This window comes from Thermobia domestica, chromosome 4, assembly GCF_964235325.1.
Source record: "Thermobia domestica chromosome 4, izTheDome1.hap1.1, whole genome shotgun sequence".
Classification (NCBI taxonomy): Eukaryota; Metazoa; Arthropoda; class Insecta; order Zygentoma; family Lepismatidae; genus Thermobia; species Thermobia domestica.
This window is the reverse complement of record NC_137457.1, coordinates 321,445,575-321,464,665: the sequence shown is the minus strand read 5'-3', so window position 1 is coordinate 321,464,665 and position 19,091 is coordinate 321,445,575. Positions and strand designations below refer to the sequence as shown.

The window sequence follows — 19,091 nt, the reverse complement described above, 5'->3', positions numbered from 1 at the left end:
CCTAATAAATTTCAAATCAACCATTCTCTAAAATTATGTTGTATAACATATCCATAAACAGGAGATATGTGAAGCAAGTAAAGCTAATTCACATTGCAGCCCAATCACAAAACGTTTTAACTGCTATGAAGTCAATATGTGAACATATGTGATTCTTAACAGTTCCTCTCTACAACGTAAGATATTCAAAACTACTTTTACATGCAGAAGGCATTATACTCACAGATTTATTTAAAAAAAAAAAATGATCACTCAGTTCCCTGAAGACAAAATATTAAGACATTCTTTGTATTGATGACAGAATAGGAGAGAAATGGTTGGCTAGGTATCTTTGAACGAAAGTCTCTGTTTGAATAAGATAGAGATATTTCTATTTATTAAGCCAATTTTATTTACATACAGAGCAGAAAATAATCTTCAAGCTGTGCTGCAGCAAATTATTTACGTTCCAAACATCATTATTATCTGCATGACCTAGCATGATTTTTTAATGTGCTATTATATTTGAACGACTTATTACATTTCTCACAAATATGGGGCCTCTCGTTCGTATGAGTCAATAAATGTGTATTCAAAAATGCTTTTTGAACGAATGACTTACTACATACTTTACAAGGATAAGGTTTGAAATCTGCATGCATTAGTAAATGCATTCTCAATGTACTTTTAGAAGAAAAGCTTTTACCGCATTTCTCACACAAACAATGCCCTTCACCTGAATGAATTAGGAAGTGATCTTTTAAAGTGTGTTTCCTAGTAAACGATTTACCGCACTCAGCACAAGAATATGGTTTCGCATCCAAATGTACAACTAAATGCCTATCTAATGTATTTTTCCTGGCAAAGAATTTACCACATTTATCACACTTGTGTGGTTTGCGGTTTTCGTGATTTCTACCAAACAAGAAATGGTTTCTCAACGAACGTTTGTCAGGATAACTTATCCCACAATCATTGCAAGCAAAGCATTCTTCACTTTCTAACAATTGGGAATGTCTTGATAAATGACTACCCAAGGTGCCCTTATCTGAAAACAAATTTCCACATATTTCACACGAATAATATTTCATTTTCAATTGCCTTAACAGATCCACTGTAAGCGGCGCTGAATGTGTTAACAAATGCCGCTTATAGCCAATCTTAGTTGTTAACGATTTTCCACATACTTCACAACAATAAGGTTTTACTTTCAAATGACTTAGCAGATGCATTTTAAGGTCCGACAACCAACCAACAGAATAGCCGCATTCCTCACAAGAGTAGATTTTGCCATTTCCATGTCTTGATTTATGTCTTTGTAAATATCGATTCTGTGTAAACCATTTTCCACATTCTTCACAACAATACATTTTTTCAAGAGTATGTGTTGTTGAATGTCTATTTAAGTCACTTCTCGATGTAAATGACAATCCACATTTGTCACAAGAATATGGCCTCTTAACTGAATGTGTTGATAAGTTACTTTTCCGGATAGATTTGGATTTTCTTGGTATTAGGAGTTTGTTGTCTTCGTCAGTCGAGAGAAGTCCTGCTGATTTTAATTTAGCTTCAAATGACGAATCGCAAGAGCGAGATGGTGGAACTACGTAATTTGAAAAATGCTTTTCTAACAGCGAATTATTAAACAATTCGCCAAATTCTATAGACGAAATTGACTTAGTATTTGCAATAGTTGACAACTCTTTTGCTATTTTAGCATTTCCAGCTGATGACTCGTTTTGCTGATCGTCAACTTCTCCCATTATACTCAACTGTGTATGTCCGTTTCCCTCAAAGTATTTTCTACAAAAAGAGCAAGAAACAAACTTAACATGGTAGATATACTAGCTTGAAACACCCTAATAATTATTATACCAGCAGACAAAAAATACGTCACAAATTGTACCATGCAAATATTGGAACGAGGAAATCGTTTACTTTGCAATCTATGAGTTTGTGATGTTTCCAAACCAACATAAAATTATATTTTATCAAATGACACTACGTCAGGTTATTACATATGTTTTATCTACATGATAAAATAAAACACTATACACATTTACTAACCACTATATTATTACGAACCTAAGACCCTATGATATTACAGACTTTAAATTTGGAAACCTGTGACAGTAACATTATAAATAAAAAAAATGATATGAAATCTTTGAGTTTTACGTCCCACGGTTATGCCGGTTAGGCTAAAGGAGACGGTGATAATGAGAGATGAGTGAAATGGTGGAATGAAGTGGGAGGAAACGGGAAAACCCCGAGAAAACACACGAGCACGGTGTTTGTCCACCACAAAGTTCATTTGGCGGGGGCTGGGATCGGACCCGGGACCCCAAGCACCAGAGGTGAACGCTCTACCACTGAGCCACCGCGCCCCCCTATAAATAAAAAGAATTGGACAATGTACACTCATGTCCAAAATTATTGTCGCATATCTATAACTGCCTTCTTGTAAGAATATAATTTTATAATGATTTTGCAGGATACTTTTAATACTAATATGTATATAATCGGGAAATGTATATTTCTGGTAAATTTCATAGGAAACGAATAATAAATACGAAAAATATAATGAGTAAAATAAAATATTGCTAATTGGACAAGAAAATTTTATTTTCGTTTTATTGTTCTTATTTACTGCTCTTCTAACTTGAAATTTGCCACATACATGTCTTTGCCAGTTATACACATACTAAAATTATAAGAAATACCGGGCGAATTCGTTATCAAATTATATACATAGAAAAATATATTTATAGATATGCGACAATAATTTTGGACATGAGTGTACACTTCTCCAAAACATAACTATACGTGTGCATTTTTCTAAGTCCCTTAAAGTTACCTGTTTGACAATTATGCATTCCAAGTAACTGGTGCCGAAGTGACGGGAAAGACTAATGAGACTTCTGAACACAGTTCACTGTTTCATGTTTGACATATTCAGCCACTCTTCTGTTAATTAACGTACAACGCATTCCAAGTAAAAGGAAAGGAAATGACGAAAAAGAATAACGAGACTTCCGAACATAGCTCACGGTTTGATATTTGACATATTCAACTACTCTTCTGTTACTTAACGTACAACGCATTCCAAGTAAGAGGAAGGGAAATCACGGGGAGAATAACGAGACTTCTGAACACAACTCATGGTTTGATGTTTGTTATATTCAGCTACTCCTCTGCTACTTAACTACAACGCATTCCAAATAAGAGGAAGGGAAGTGACGGGGAAGAATAACGAGACTTCCGAACACAGTTCACTGTTTGATGTATGAGCTACTTAGCTCTTGTTTTGTTACTTAACGTAATTATACTTTTAGAACAAAATATTACCTTGGCATATGAAGAAAATTTTGTTTGAAAAATACATACGATTTTCTACTCAAAGCAGAAAAAAGCATTGTGAAAAAGATTGCTAAGGGATTCGCTATCTATGAATATACCTGGAAGCATACCAGTTGTTTCTGTAGCCACTCGGTTTAAGTGGTTTGCTTTTACTTGAAGTTAATATTCTCAACTAGGTTCGAATCCTGGGTGACTTGTTATTCTTGTCGTATTTCTTTTTAAGATGTGTATTACGCGAAGGTAATTGACAAGTTTCTAATTAACCAAAATTAATAAGTCACACACGCGTACGTGAATGCTCTTCCATATTTACCAACGTAACTCCTTCTTAGTGCAAGTCACTTCTTACATCGATTTGTAAAATTTTCGTACTTCTCATAAATTCGTAGAAAACCACATTCTAGTATTCAGGAAAAAACTCTCGGCCACAATAACACTTCCGTCACTACTAGAGTGTAGTTCATTATTGCCCGAAGAATGTCTTCCTTTCATTCGAATTTAACAAGTAATACTTATTTTTTTTTTTTTTTAGTTTTTACACTGATTGCCTCTAAGAGACACGATAACAGATAGCTACAGGTAGTATTATTATATGGATCCAGTATCATATGAATAGATTCTATCAAATCAAATTAAATCTTTCAGTTTTACGTCCCACGGTTATGCCGGATAGGCTAAAGAAGACGGTGAATAGATTCTATTTTTACCTTTCTCATTATAAAAAAAAAAAAAAAAGCTGTAGAAATCTATACATTTTCCGGTTTCAATTCTGATTCTCTTGGTTCAAAAATCGTAGAAGGAACATTTTTCATACTGATTAAGCGTCTGAAGAACAGGTTCCATATTCAATTGTATCCCGCTGTTGCAACCGGAAGTTATAGATCTACTACTTTCGGTCTGAACACAAATATCCATTATTGGAAATCTACCTTTGTCTCACAATACGCAACATATGTCATTTTGCGTACAGCAGCGGAACAAAAAAATGAAAACTACTATCCCAATTAATGCAAACTAAATCGTATAGTTTGTGCTGCATTGACCCAAACAATCACAGAATATGCTCGCTAGCACGAATAAATTTTAATACAAGCTTTCGCCGTGTTAAAAGTTAAGTTTGATAACCATTACAGCGATCTTTCACGTGGCCGTTATTAGCTGTATGAATGAGTTTCGCGATATAACCTGAAATATAGTGATGTTATTTTCTCTCCGCTAAAATGGAGATCGCTGTTTTTGCTTAATACAAACCTATGAAGTGATAGGTGTGCCGTGAAGTCCAGAATAAACAGGAATAATAAATGCAACATTATTCACAATTATGAACTTTTTTGATGACAAAATAAATTTGGTAAGAGTACAGATTACGAATATCGAGATCACTATAGAAAATTTACATACGAAACATAATAATTAGAAAAGAATAAGTAATATGTAAAGAACATATTTTTGCACGCACCACATCTTTAGAGAAATTGCTTAAATAGAAATAGCATAAATAACGCTAGCACTATTATCATGTAATCAACCATAAGGATATAAATTGTACACAATATAATAAACTCTTTAGCGATCATATTGATGAGCCGTTGGCACACACCAAATCGTATAAATATACAATTTTGTTAAAAAAATTTTGAGGAATCCTAATTATATTTATTACGCCCATCCATTACAATGTGTCCATTACAAAATGCATAATTAATAATAAATTGAAAAACAATACTAGCCGTCTAGTATATCTGTACCGAAAAAATACTACACTTATACCTACATATGTGACAGTAATTTTCAATATGAGTAATTTTTACGTAAGTGGACATACGTCAGATTTTGACTTATTATTATTATTTTAAAAACAATACTCGTATCAATGTTGATCATACACATAATAGTTGTTACTTGTAAAAATATATACAAGAATTTCGTTTACTCTAAGTTCACAATCCAGAAATTAACGCATCGCTATTTTCGCTTATTTACGTTCCCAGCCCGTGTTATTTGGGAAATAAAGCAGAGAGAATAATGCGACGTCACGCAATTTTAGTCCACCAATGGTAACACATATAAATGTGCCTTAAAACTGATGTTTCACCATCTCTAAATATTTTATTTTCAAACCTGATTTACAAAGAGTAAATTTATACTTTTCTTAAACATCCTATGACGCCCTATGATATAGGTCTCATATAACATGATGTCTGGATCAAATGCCCAACTTGTTCCACTCACAGTACGTCCCTTCCTATTCAAATTACAATCTTAATTTAATATTTCGCACCACTTCTACCAAACGATGATTAGTCAAGTACCGCAAACAATGTCACTTGATGACGACCTACAAATATAGTATCTTCGTTGGTAATATATTAGATCTTTCTGCGAGGTCCCTAGGCAGCGTAACAGGCGGAGTCCTTGACAAATGCGCATAGATTTTATCACTGACCAGAAGTCGGAAAGTAGATATACCTACTGTAGGAAAGGGTTCATTTGGTTTACATTTTAAAAATAACTATAAATTAACATTAGTTAAAATTCAGAAATGTGTATCAAAAATATTACTTATAAGCGTGTGATACGATATTAAATAATTGACGGTGTCTTTTGAAACTTCTCAAGGTAAACCAGAGAATAGCGACACAGAGTTCACGAACTACTGATTTTAAATCAACCAAAGCAGCAGATACAACTGGCATTGAAACGTGAAATTAAAGAATAAATTATTCCTGGAAGTTCTACTATATGACATAGCTTCCGTGTACTTAAAAATGAGGAAGAATCAGTTCGCTAATTGAGTAAGTTATTTTTCACAGGGGGATAAATTCACGTACTCAACCATTACATAATATATATATATACAGGGTGGGCCATTTTAATTAATCCACGAAAATATCTAAAAAATGATAAAACATAGAAGAAATGTTTGAAGTAAACGTTATATATTGCTAAGGGGGAAAACCATTTCCGCCAAAAGTACCCCTCCCCACACCCCGGAAATGGGGGTAACGGGGGGTAAGTTTGAAATGTCAAATGGGAACATGGGTCGAGTAATACCTCGTTCGAAAGGTCTTGGAAAACTAAGTAACGCTGTACAAAAATTTGTTTCATATGGAGCACCAGTTTCAAAATGGCCGCCATGATATAGTTGGGAAACTCCAGTAGCCGTAGTATGAAAACCATGGGAGGTAAATGAATGGAACAAAATTGAAATACGTAAATATCATAGGGCATATCGAATAGTGTGGTCCCTGTGATCCTAGTGGCCTCCCTGAAGGGGTCTTGGGGGCTAACTTCAAGATTTCAAATAGCAACATGAGTCGAGTGGTACCTCGTTCGATAAATCTTGCAAAATCAAACATCTTGCAGGAGAAAACGATTGAGGTGAAATGGCAGTGTTCTCAAAAGGCCGCCGAAACATAGTATCAGTGCCAGAGAAAAGGTTTAGTACCCGTACTATGAAAGCGATTGGAGATAAATCAACAGAAGAAAAACTGGAGTAGGTAACTGACGTAAGGCACATCGAGAGGTGTTGTCGGGGTGACTCCACTGAAAGGTATCCGGGGCCAACTTGAAAATTTCAAATAGCAACTTGAAGCGAGTAACATCATGTTACATAGACAAATGAATATCAAACAGCTTCTGTAAGAATAATTTCGACATGAGACACCGTTTTCAAAATGATCGCCAAGACATGGTGAATATGTCTAAGAAAACGTCTAGTGCCCATAGTATGAATACGGGTAGAGATGAATGAAAATAACGAAAATTAAATAGGAAAACCACGGAGGCGTTCCAAGGCTCGAGAATGATACAACAGAGATAAAAATGTTAGAGAAAATTGCCATAATGTATAGAGAGATATCCAAGTCCTGCAAAATAATCTTTTCCTGTGCTCTGTATGTGAGCGGGGTGGAAAGTAACAGTGAAAGTTCAAATGAGAACTCTACTTTAATTCGCAAATTATGGCTACCTTACAAATAGGTATGGTATGGTTGAAACATTTGTTTGTAAGGATGACGGTGTAGTGACTATAAAAAGATGAAATTTTATTTGAATGGTAACGCATATCTGTATGGCTAAGTATGATTTGATGCGAAAACAGACGGAACGTTATACGAAAGAAGTTGTCGAATAATGCTGTTGCTGGAACTTACAAACGTGTGAATTTGCTAATCTCCGTCGCCACAGAAACTTTTATGCAATGCGTGCTGGTTATTCGGAAAGCATTTCGGGGATATACGTACACACTGTTTCGTCCCTCAAGCTCACAATATGACATGAGTGCTAATAGTTAATCAAAATGTAACTGTGGCCAAGGGCGCCCATTTTGTGGTTTCCAAGGGAGGCAAGAAAAAGCGACATTTCAAATATAGTTTCAAATTTTGCTGTAGCTATTCTAAAAATTCTATTGAGTTTTCGATATTCCGAAGCACAATTTCCTCTAGGGGGCGAGAGCCCCCCTTGCCCCCCTTTTGGGCGCCCTTGACTGTGGCAATCCGCATTAACTGAGTGCACTAATTCTCTATCTCTGAAGTCTGCCTTCCAAACAGCATTGGGTAGGTAAAGCGTACGCCCGAACCGTTGTCCGGTCGGACATTGAAATTTTGAAGTTAGCTCACAAGATCCCTTCAGGAAAGACGCTGGGATCGCAGGGGTCACATCATTCGATATGCCCTATGATATTTACGTATTTCAATTTTGTTCCATTCATCTACCTCCCATGGTTTTCATACTACGGCTACTGGAGTTTCCCAACTATATCATGGCGGCCATTTTGAAACTGGTGCTTCGTATGAAACAAATTTTGGTACAGCGTTACTTAGTTTTCCAAGACCTTTCGAACGAGGTATTACTCGACCCATGTTCCCATTTGACATTTCAAACTTACCCCCCGTTACCCCCATTTCCGGGGTGTGGGGAGGGGTACTTTTGGCGGAAATGGTTTTCCCCCTTAGCAATATATAACGTGTACTTCAAACATTTCCTCTATGTTTTATCATTTTTTTGATATTTCCGTGGATTAATTAAAATGGCCCACCCTGTATATATATATATATATATATATATATATATATGTGTGTGTGTGTGTGTGTGTGTGTGTGTGTGTGCGTGTAATGGCTAAGTACATATATGTTTGAATTTATTCTATGTATGGCATCACAAGCCACATCTTCGGGTAGTGTACATTTGTCACTGGACTTGTTTTATAATTATGGTTATACTGAGTTCGACAGACAAGCATCAAATTACTTCTTCGATCTGTATACAGTGATACGTATGTATCACCTGAAGGTGTGATTTCTACGGAGTGATATTTTCCCAATATTGTAGCTGGAAGTAGTACTAAATTTCTACTACTTCCAGTTGTAGCAGACACATTAGAGGATTAGTTCTCAAAGTGGGGCCCGTGGGACCTAGCCAAGAGGTCAGCGGCGCCTAAAAATTGAGATGTGTTGTAATAAAATGGAACTCACATTACTCAAGAAGAATTTTTTCAGTTACTAAAAATAAAGCAATTAGAAATTATACCTACGTTTGTAAATCTAAATGTTTTCGTACTTTACTAAATTTCTGCCATGAACTTGGTCAAATGTTAAATAGGACTACTTAAAGTGAGAGAAATTTCTTCTTTGTTAGGACACTTTTTCAAAAACAGTTGTAAATTAACTATACGACACCTCGGAATTTCATGAATTTCATTTTCAAATGGCGGAATTCCACCACTACCACCAATTCCAGATTTTTTTAAAAAGGAAGTAAATATTAGTCATTCCTGTGCTTATAAGAACATCAAGTCTTCCCCCGAATTCTGGGATTTCAAAAAAATCAATGAGAAACCCCTCCCAAAATATGTTGTTAGATCCGCAGCTGCGAGTAATTTTTGACTCAAATAGGTTTGCGTGTGCCCTGTGAGTACGAAGAGTTGTGTAAAAAGGCATTGCAACGTTTGGTGCCTTTCCCTACCACTTACTTATGTAAGCAGACCTTTTCTGCTCTTTGAAGTATTAAAACGTTAAAGCGAAATCGTCTTAATGTGGAATCGGATCTAAGATAGATGGTGTCAAAAATTATTCCCGATTTCAATGCAGTTATGAAAAAAACAAAGAAATTCATTCCTCACATTAGTGACCTCTTATTTGAGAACATTGTTTAGCAAGTAATTTCTTTTTTAAAAAATGGTTTTTAGTCTTGAAAGTTACGACTGAAATTTCATTCACTAGGAAACAACCATGTATCTTTAGAACAAATTACTTATTGCATTATTTTTCTTGATCTTTTTTGGTCAGTGATAGTTTTAATTAGTTTATTTTTAATAAAATGTGAAATTTCAGATAGCATTGCAAGGGGGTCCGTAGATCGCTTCTCGAATGAACAGGAATATATCACTTCCGGGATGAACAGAGGGTCCGCGTTATCTGAAAGTTTCAGAACCACTGCATTCGAGTGAAGACAGAACAAAGTTTGGGACATCTGGTTTAGTGCAGAAAGGCACTTCGTGTTATCTACTATCATTTTTCCTCCGAAATATTTAATGCTAAAACTGAAAGTGGTTGATTTTCTGCCACAGGAAACCGCTTTTCACTATCTATTACGTTCTATAAGAATCAACGTTAAACGAGAAAGTGGATTACACTTGAAACTTTCGATTTGAATAAGGGGTTAAATCATATTTTATATTAACAAAACGCTAAATAGATTAAAGAAACTACTATCCTCGCTATCTCATTTTTTTGGTCTGTTTAGATCAATACTGAAACGGAAAGTCTTAATGGACATTTATTGCTTCTAGTTTTAATTGAAGGTAAAGGATATACATGAAATGTACTTTTGGAACGCTTAAGTGATCAACATAAAAATCGGTAATTATTTATCTCTATTACTGCCTATTTCAATATTGCCTCTGTAACGGAATTGGATTCCTACCTTCTGACTCTATATACTGAACACATGTGGTGGTGATTCATGAAATAATTCTTCAGATGTTTTCGTCTTGTGGACAGATGGATAGAGTAGATATATAACGGGGGGTTGATAAACCAATCTCCTTAACAAAGTGTGTTCCTAAACATAGTACTGCAACCTACAAAACAAAAGTTGTTCCTTGTTTCTTTCCGCATGAACACTCGAAACAATTCTAGAGGTGGAAAAGATATTCATGATTGGGACGGAAATTTTCCTCTTGAAGTTAGCATATCTCTTTGCCAGGTGCGTATTCCTAGCATTTTCTCCTCAATACACACACTGGGAAGAACAAACGCTTTAACCCATGTCAGTAACAATTTAGTAGCTTTAATATATCTTGCTGAAACGAAAATCTATTAAGTTTTACGTCCAACAGTTATGTTGGTTCGACTAAAGGAGACAGTGATGATGAGGAATGAATGAAATGATGGAATAAAGAAAGTGAAACGAAATGAGAGAACCCCGAGAAAACCTTCACACTCAGTGTTTTTTCAACACAAAGCTTACTTGGCGCGAGCTGGGATCGAACCAGACCCCGTGCACCAGAGAACACTGAACCACTTCCTAAAAAAACAAAAAAAAAATGCTTTGATTATTCATTTGCTGGTATCTAAGAAAACGACGAATACAAATGGAAATCAGTTAGTGATTTTCTAAAGCATGACTTTTGAAGAAAGGAAGAAGGAAATAAATGTGAACTAAGAACCGCGGAAGAAGTTAACAAAAATAAATAAGTAAAAGCAGCGACTGGGATTCGAACTAAACTCACAAGTTGATTTTAAACAGAAAAAACGAACTAAACACGCACGGCTATAGAAATAAAATGTGGTATTATTTTTCACCCTATTGATAGCGAGGAAGCTCCTTAAAATCCTTCTAGTTTTTTACGAGTTTCTTTTGCTTAAAAATTTTGTGCTTTTCTTTAGCTAAATAACGTTTTTTCTGCATTTCCCAACGTACCTGAATATCCCAAACAGCAAACAACAAGGTTTGCCGTGAATGCTTCACTACTCTTTTTGCCTTATAACTTCCCATCCTATTACTTCAGGTGCGTTGTTACGAAGATGACAATTTTAAGGGACTTAGAAAAGTTTACATGTGCTTCTATATTTAAGAAAATAGTACACTCAAATAATTCTAGTGTCGAATAGTGCGTTCAGAAAATGACTTCGAATAACGAAATGTTGTAACAGATTAAAAATTTATCTTTTTTATACTTTTAATTCGAAAAGGATAAAACGAAAAAAGTGACATATCCAAAGTTTCCAAAACGCGTACTACTCATGCTGGTGGTATAGAACACCATTACTTCCTCTAGAATAATCTCATTATATTGAGCGCTTGTAAATTATTTCTGAAAATACTCTTCCAGCGGCAATTTGTCATGACTAAGAGTATATGAGCTTGAACTAGGAAACTTTATTAAATTTTCACCACTAAAGTCACTTGCAACATGTGTACCACGAGAAATTTGTTTCTGCTTTACGAAATCTTATATTTTTAGATACTTTAATGTGAACTTAAAAAGTATCGTAATCAGTTTCTTCCAAATTCTTTTAAATATAACAATTGTACATAAATGTTACAATTTAAGAAAAGACCTAAGCGTATCAGCATTAATCCAAAATGAGCCTTCTTTAGCGATTACTTACAATTTCTGAAACGCAACAAATATATTTCTTCTAGCAGGGATAATACCAAATTTTCTCTAATCACCTTCTCTAATGCTTCTTTACTTTTTCTAGCAGAGTATTGTCTATGTGTCTATATGACCACACAATACGAGGTAAATCCTTCCTTACGTCCGAACATTTGTCCGTTCTTTTCCTACACACCAACAATTTCTGGCGGAGCTTGCGACCATCGAACTTCTTAAACTAAAATCGAATATTTCATGTGTATCAAACTAACAATATTAAACAAATTTTCAAACAAATTAAGGCAATCCACCGACAGGTTTCTGTTTTCGCAACAAAGTAAGCTCTTTCAAATTCTCGTTCAAACTTCAACAAATGTATAATATCCTATCAAATAAAAATAAAATATTTCTTACCTTTCATCGTTGCATTCAACTATCTCACTCGATACGCTCTCTACTATTGTATTAGAGAATAGTCCACACGTGTCACCTTCGCACTCTTCTATCTTTAAGTCGATTCCACATATAGACGTTCCATTGGATTTGAATTCTGGTTCTGTCTTTATATCGCATTGTTCCAAATTCGAACGTGACGGAGAAATTATCAGGTCACAATCCTTCATGCGTTCTTCTGTGAACGTGCATATTTCCATTCTTTTCTCTTCTACTAGTAAAGGAATTTCCATTTTCTGAACATTCAGTCGTTCTAGTTTAACAAAACAATTCCTGTATTCAGATTTATAGAATAGTTTAGACTTAATAGGAGAGAATTCATTTTGTATTTTATATCTATCATCCATTATCAAATTCTGTTTTTAATAAGTAAACGTTTCGGAAGACCTTTAAACAATATTTTTTTACCAGTCGTACTTTTGAAATAACCATAAATCAAAATAGATATATATCAAGCTTTCATTTCCTTCACAGCAATCAACTAGTTTTCAACCAAATGACCCTAGAAAACAAAAAAAAAAAGTACAATTTATATGGATCAATTGTCAAAATGGTAAGTAGATTCAAATATTATCACAATACAATCGTCATAATAACAAACGACGAAATTAAATATGTCAGTACATAAAGCAAATCTGTCAATAAATTTCCCGATTTTTTCCCTGGCATATAAATTCCCGGGAAGGAATTTATTCCCATTTCTTTATCTTCCAAATTATAAGATATGACTAACTACTTTATTTTCATTTATTATGATTTAGTTCTACTTTTTAAATAATTTGGAGCTTAAAAAATTTAAAATTCGTTGACTGTACTTTATGTAACTAATAATATGACTTTTTAAGTTACATTTCCATTTGCACTAAAATGTAGGAAAGTACTAATTTTCAAATGATGAACAGGAACCAGTATGTAAAGTGGCGTTGAGTTTCTGTAGAAATAGATGTGAAGTACCATCAACACACCCCGAAGCACCGTTAGTAATAGATGTCCGTCTGTCTTCTGTCTCTGATTAGAATTTCTGAAGAGGTACCCGGACTTGTCTCACATATGAATTAATGCATGAAATTTCGAGAAATTGGTAGGAAGAGACTTCGCGTGTGGCAATGGTACGAGGAAAATTGTATCTTGCAAATATTGTGCACATAAATGTGTATGCACAAATGTTGGTAAAATGGCGAGAAACGTCTTCCAGCAATTACGCAAACTTATTTGTTTATAACATTTAAAAATTTAATATGTTTATATTATCAGTAGTAGAGTCAAGTTTAGAAAATCCATTTACATATAAATTTAAACTGTTTAGCGGTGTAAAAGTATGTGGACTTGCTATACCATTCTTTTCACCATCCTTACTTGCATACAACGTATTGTAGGTAAATATACATTTATGCATACTCTCTAAATATAATAAAATAGCATACCATTCAGAATATACATTTTAAAGAATCATCTGGAGACAACAGTAGTAATATACAGAAAAACGAATTTAACATTGAAATCATAATATAGTAATAGAATGCCATTTTTTGTGATTCTAAATAAATTCCCGGAATATTTCCATTTTTGGGAATTTTCCCGGAAATTTGCCCATTACTAGATACACGTCTGGACATACTAGGTCTACTAGGTAACTAGGTAAAACATACACCTACGAAGTGAAATAAAAGCCATCGTAAAGTGTTGATAAAAATATTTTTGATTTTTTGCCTTGTAGTTTAAAACTGGATAGAAAAAAAATACCCAACGTTTATTTTCCTCTCTACTTTACGTATACTTAGTATGTATATTATGAAATTCTGTGCAAATCGAATTTTAATGGTTTAAACTGTCAGTTGTTTACTTTATCTTAAGAAAAACGGGTCCACATATTTATAAAATTTACAGAAGAAATACGTAAAATTAATATCATAGGCCACTGTGCAAGTATTATTGGTATGTTGCGATATGGGTTTTGCATAGTACGAACACACAGATGAATGAAAGCAGGTGGTGTAAAACACGGATTTCTTTATACAGAAACCATTAAGCACTATATGCGAAATGGAATAGACTGAGCGAGGGCAGTGTGCTAACTCATGATACACAACCATAGAAGGCTCCAAGTAGTCAGTAAGCGTACACTACGTGATGGGTGAATTATGTACATGTTGCAGTAGTGAGTAATTGCGAAGCTTACATGTACTGTTTATGAGCATCAGAACAGAAGTTTATTCACTATAAAAAAAATTTTAAAAAAATAAAAAAGTTACAAAGTAAATTGTGTATAACCCATTTTCTTACGTTTACGTGCATTGTGTACATCGAATATACATATGTTTCGAAGAAGTGTCAATCTCGAAAGCACGAGGGTAATGCCTTTGCCGTTAACTGAACCAACGTGTGACTTAGCGTGACAAAGAAAAACCATAGGGGCACGGTGCTCACAAATAGAGCTATCGCACGACCTTTAACTCTGGCACTTATGAATCCTATTGAGTAAGCTTAAAATAAGTACAAGTGGCTTTGTACATGGTTTTTAACAAATTTTAACGGAAAAAGCGCTGTAATACCTATAGCAATTAAGACCTCCTACATTGGATCTGAGATGTAAGAAAAGAGTAGATTTAGTGAGAAAATAAATAATGAACTCTGAACACTATTAAGTAAGTAGGAAACCTCCAGTCAGTCTTTTTTTTTTTTTCCACAGCGGATGCGTCCTAAATCTGCAACTGAATAAGCTGTAAATTCTTCCTCAATTGCAACAATAAATCTGAATCGTAAAATTACATTATTCTTAGAAAACAGCATGTTCTTATATCAATATTGTTGTTCAACAGAATGGGTTGTGCCGAATATTATCTTATGAACGATTTAATTTGGCGCTGGGTTACTTTTGGCAAAGCACGTTTTGCACGGATTAAAGGTGAAATTCAATTTATTTATTTATTTTTTATGAAGAGGCATGTATACAAAGGGAATCACTCGAGCAGACGGTTCTATCAACTAGAAAATTTCTAGATAAAATACGATGTGAAACCTTTTCCGTTAAGAAGTGAGATTGAGAATATAATTCATTTCTGTCACCGCATAGCATATGGAAATAAATCTTGAATGGTCTGAAAGTAAGAGTAGTTATTTATTGAAACAGAAGGCGACATAATAAAAAAAAAAAAAACAATACAAATCAGGCAGAAATAGACGTCAATAATTTTCGGTTCGTACGTTATTGATGGATGTTTACGATAAATGTAACTCATAGCACGAAAGTATGACAAATGCTATTGAAACTCGTAACACTACGCTCACTTACGCGTATACTCACCGTCGGAGACGCGTCTGCTCCCTTCCGAAGCAATCCCTCGCTTTTGCTCGGACCCCCAGCTTTGCACTGCCCTGGCTCGGTTTGATAGCATTTATGCTTCTACTAGCCACCCAGCACACCTTGTTTTGTGTTTCCTGCACTAAATATTTCCCCCCGGATGCTGTATTCATACGCAAACCATAAAAGAATTGTAATTTTTCAACAACCGCTCCGATGTACTCTTGAATCGTGTCTGAGATACTTTCATGTCTCCCAGCGCAAATCATTTAGCAGATAAGAAGCATTTTTCAAGAATAATTTTGTGGTATGCCAAAAGTAAACCTGCATGTTTGTTTCTATAACAACGCAGCTGGTATTGTGTGATCTGAAGTAACCAATTTTGGAGGACAAATGTTGCAGAAGGAATTTGATCAATGAAAGTATAGCTCAGAAGTCCGTAACACCTAGATCGGACGGTACAAACTTTGAGGTAAATTTGTTCGTGATAAGTACAAGGCCATAAAACTGGAATTCCCACGATTAATAATTTGAACTAATCTTTTTATACACTACACTATCCTCACTTCACTTCACTCTTTGCGGAGAATAAAATCTAGTGATGGGCAGTGGGAATATTCCCGGTGGGAAGGAATTTAAAAAATGGGAATATTCCCGGGTATTTTCCCCGGCCTATAAATTCCCGGGAGGGAATTTATTTCAATTTCTTTACTTTATCTTCGAAATTATAAGAACAATATGAATAACTACTTTATTTTAATATATTGTGATTTACTTCAAGGCTTTAAAGAATTTGGAGGTTAAAAAATTTTAAATTCTTTTGACTACTTTACATAACTCATAATATGATTTTTTAAGTTCCATTTCCATTTGCACTAAAAAGTAGGGTAATTGTTTAGTATTGTGGGCCAAAACTAGCAAAAAGTAGGATGATTTACAAAAGAAATGAGTTGATAGTGGTGTTCAAGTAGTCAAGAAAGTATCGAACACATTGTTTTAGGGCAGTATGAATTTGTACAAACCGTAAAGGTAAGTGGAACTGATTTATGTGAGATAAGGAAGTGAATTGTTGGTAACGAAGATAGAAAACAACGTACCCTGCGGGGCTCTAACCCGCCTTCACTCGCTAACGCTTGCTCGGCAATGCTGTCTGAATTTAATGTTGGTAACGTAATTCAACGTATGAAACCTTAAAACAACCGCACGGAAATAGAATACCGCAAAAAACTAGGTGCAAAATCTGCCCCCCCTAGCCAAAAGTACCAAAGTACGAATTTACAAATGATGAAAAGGTCCCATTTTGTAAAGTAATGTAGAGTTATGTAGAAATATAGATGAATTACTATTATTAAACCCAAAACCACTGTTAGTAATAGACTTCGGTCTGTCTCCTCTCTCTGACTCGAATTTCTGAAGAGGTACTCCGACTTCTTTTACATGTGAATTAACGCATGAAATTTCGAGAAATGGGCAGGAAGAAAGGTCGTGTGTGGCAATGTTACATGCAAAATTATAAAGATAGGAAAGTATCATGCAAATATTGTGAACATACATATTTATGCGCAAATGTTGACAAAATGGTGGGACATGTGTCTTCTGGCAGTTACCCAACCTAATTTGTTTATAATATTTAAAACTTTATTATTTTTATATCAGTAGTAGAGTCAAGTTTAGAAAATCCACTTACATGTAAATTTAAACTATTTAGCGGTTCAAAAGTACGTGGACTTACTATACCATTTTTGAAACATATTTACTTTCATAGAATATATTGCAAATAAATATCCATTCGCGCGTACCCTCTAAATATAATATTATTAAAATAACATCGTTCAGAATATACATTTTAAAGAGTCCTCTGGGAACAACAGTAATAATATACTGTGATATAAAAACGAATTTAACTTTGAAATTATAATATAGTAATACAATGCAATTTTCTTTCTGATTGTACATAAATTCCCGGAAAATCTCCATTTCGGGGAATATTCCCAAAAAATATCTTCCCGGGAATTTACCCATCACTAATAAAATCCCCCTTTATATGTTTCCGGCACTAAAGCCCCTGAACAAGGTCTGTAATAAATGTAGTCAGTTAAAAAGAAAATTAGTACAAAGGTAAAAATAAAAAAAAATAAAAAGGCAATAACGAATGAGAAAGTAAGAAAGTTATTATAGTAGAATGGTAATAAGTAAATGTCACAATCGGGGAACTCAAAATCGAGAAAAGTAAAATGTCAATGTCGGGAAAGGAAGTCAGGCAGTGAAAGAGGGCTAACTACCCACGTGGAGGGGGTGAAAATTTAGAGGAAAGTGGGAAGTGTAGGATGAAAATGGAAAGGAGTAAGAGAAGAAAGGGGTGTATGTACGTGTGATTGTAAAAGGAAAGTGTGAGTGTAGTGAAGTTGGATAAGAAGTCCCACTCAACTCTCTTCCTCACAGAGCACCATATTACTTGAGGCTTTCGCCCTAACGGCCACTGTCAAACTCCTCTACCAAAACCTACTAGGATATATCCTTTGTCTGTGACTAATCTCGTTTACGCTCTTCTTCTCTTCTCTTCATAAGACTATTAGCAGTCAAATAGGTAGGTGCACCAGCTTTCTAGTCAAATGTGCTACTAATGCTAATTGGTCAAATGTGTACCTCAAACAGAGGATTTATGATTGAAAAACAAAAGAGAATAATATACAGGACACAATCGGGAAGAACGGACACAAGTCGGGAAAAAAGTCAAAGTCGGGAAGGGGGTTCAGACAGGGAAAGAGGGCCAAAAGCCAAAGTGAACAGGGCGAAAAAGTAGAGGAAAATGGGAAGTGTAAAATGAAAATAGAAAGAGTATAAAAAGAAGGGAATGTATGTACGTGTAAATGGAGCAGAAAGTGTAAGTGTAGTGTAGATGTATCACTGGGCCCACTCAACTCCTTCCTCTTGGAGCACTATTAGCTACAATGTTCGCACTAGCACATCCGCTGTCGAACTCCCGTTTACGCTCTTGTTCACTTTATTTAAGTTCTCTTCAGTGTTGCCAGACCTTATTATTAAAAAGTACCTAGGGTGTTGGAAAAGTAGCGTATTTCCACAAGTGCTAGCCCAAACATAAAAATATATTAGTTTGTAATTTGCATCTATATAGTTGGAATGTTAGTTGTTTCTGCACTCAGCAGCGAATGCCTCCTAAGACGAAATTTCTTGTCGTTGTCAGAAGCGCCTCTAGATTTTTGCAAAAGTAGGGTAATTTTTAGTGACGGACGAGACAGAGTTGTGCTTAAAATATTACAAAACCAAACAGAAAAGAAGTGATTTGTGTGAAGTTGGACCCTCAAATATTTGGGCTACACGAGATATTGTGGCGGCTAATGTTAGTGTTGCAGCGTTGCGCAATGATCAAAGTAC

At 34.9% G+C, this 19,091-nt stretch overlaps 1 protein-coding gene across 8 annotated transcripts in view; it reads right to left on the bottom strand.

Annotated features, from left to right (window-relative positions):
* LOC145684384 (uncharacterized) overlaps positions 1-18,685 on the bottom strand; it is a 169,963-nt gene extending 151,278 nt beyond the window's left edge. Inside the window, exons 1-3 of one of the 8 annotated variants that reach the window (XM_081756633.1) lie at positions 18,124-18,685; positions 12,356-12,896; positions 278-1,782 (exon numbers count right to left, since the gene is read on the bottom strand). In XM_081756633.1, the coding sequence (XP_081612759.1) occupies positions 462-1,782; positions 12,356-12,741 (1,707 nt within the window). In that variant the 5' untranslated portion in view covers positions 12,742-12,896; positions 18,124-18,685 and the 3' untranslated portion in view covers positions 278-461. The other 7 variants (XM_081756634.1, XM_081756638.1, XM_081756637.1 and 4 more) reach the window with 7 other exon arrangements.
* Positions 18,686-19,091: the final 406 nt, after the last annotated feature.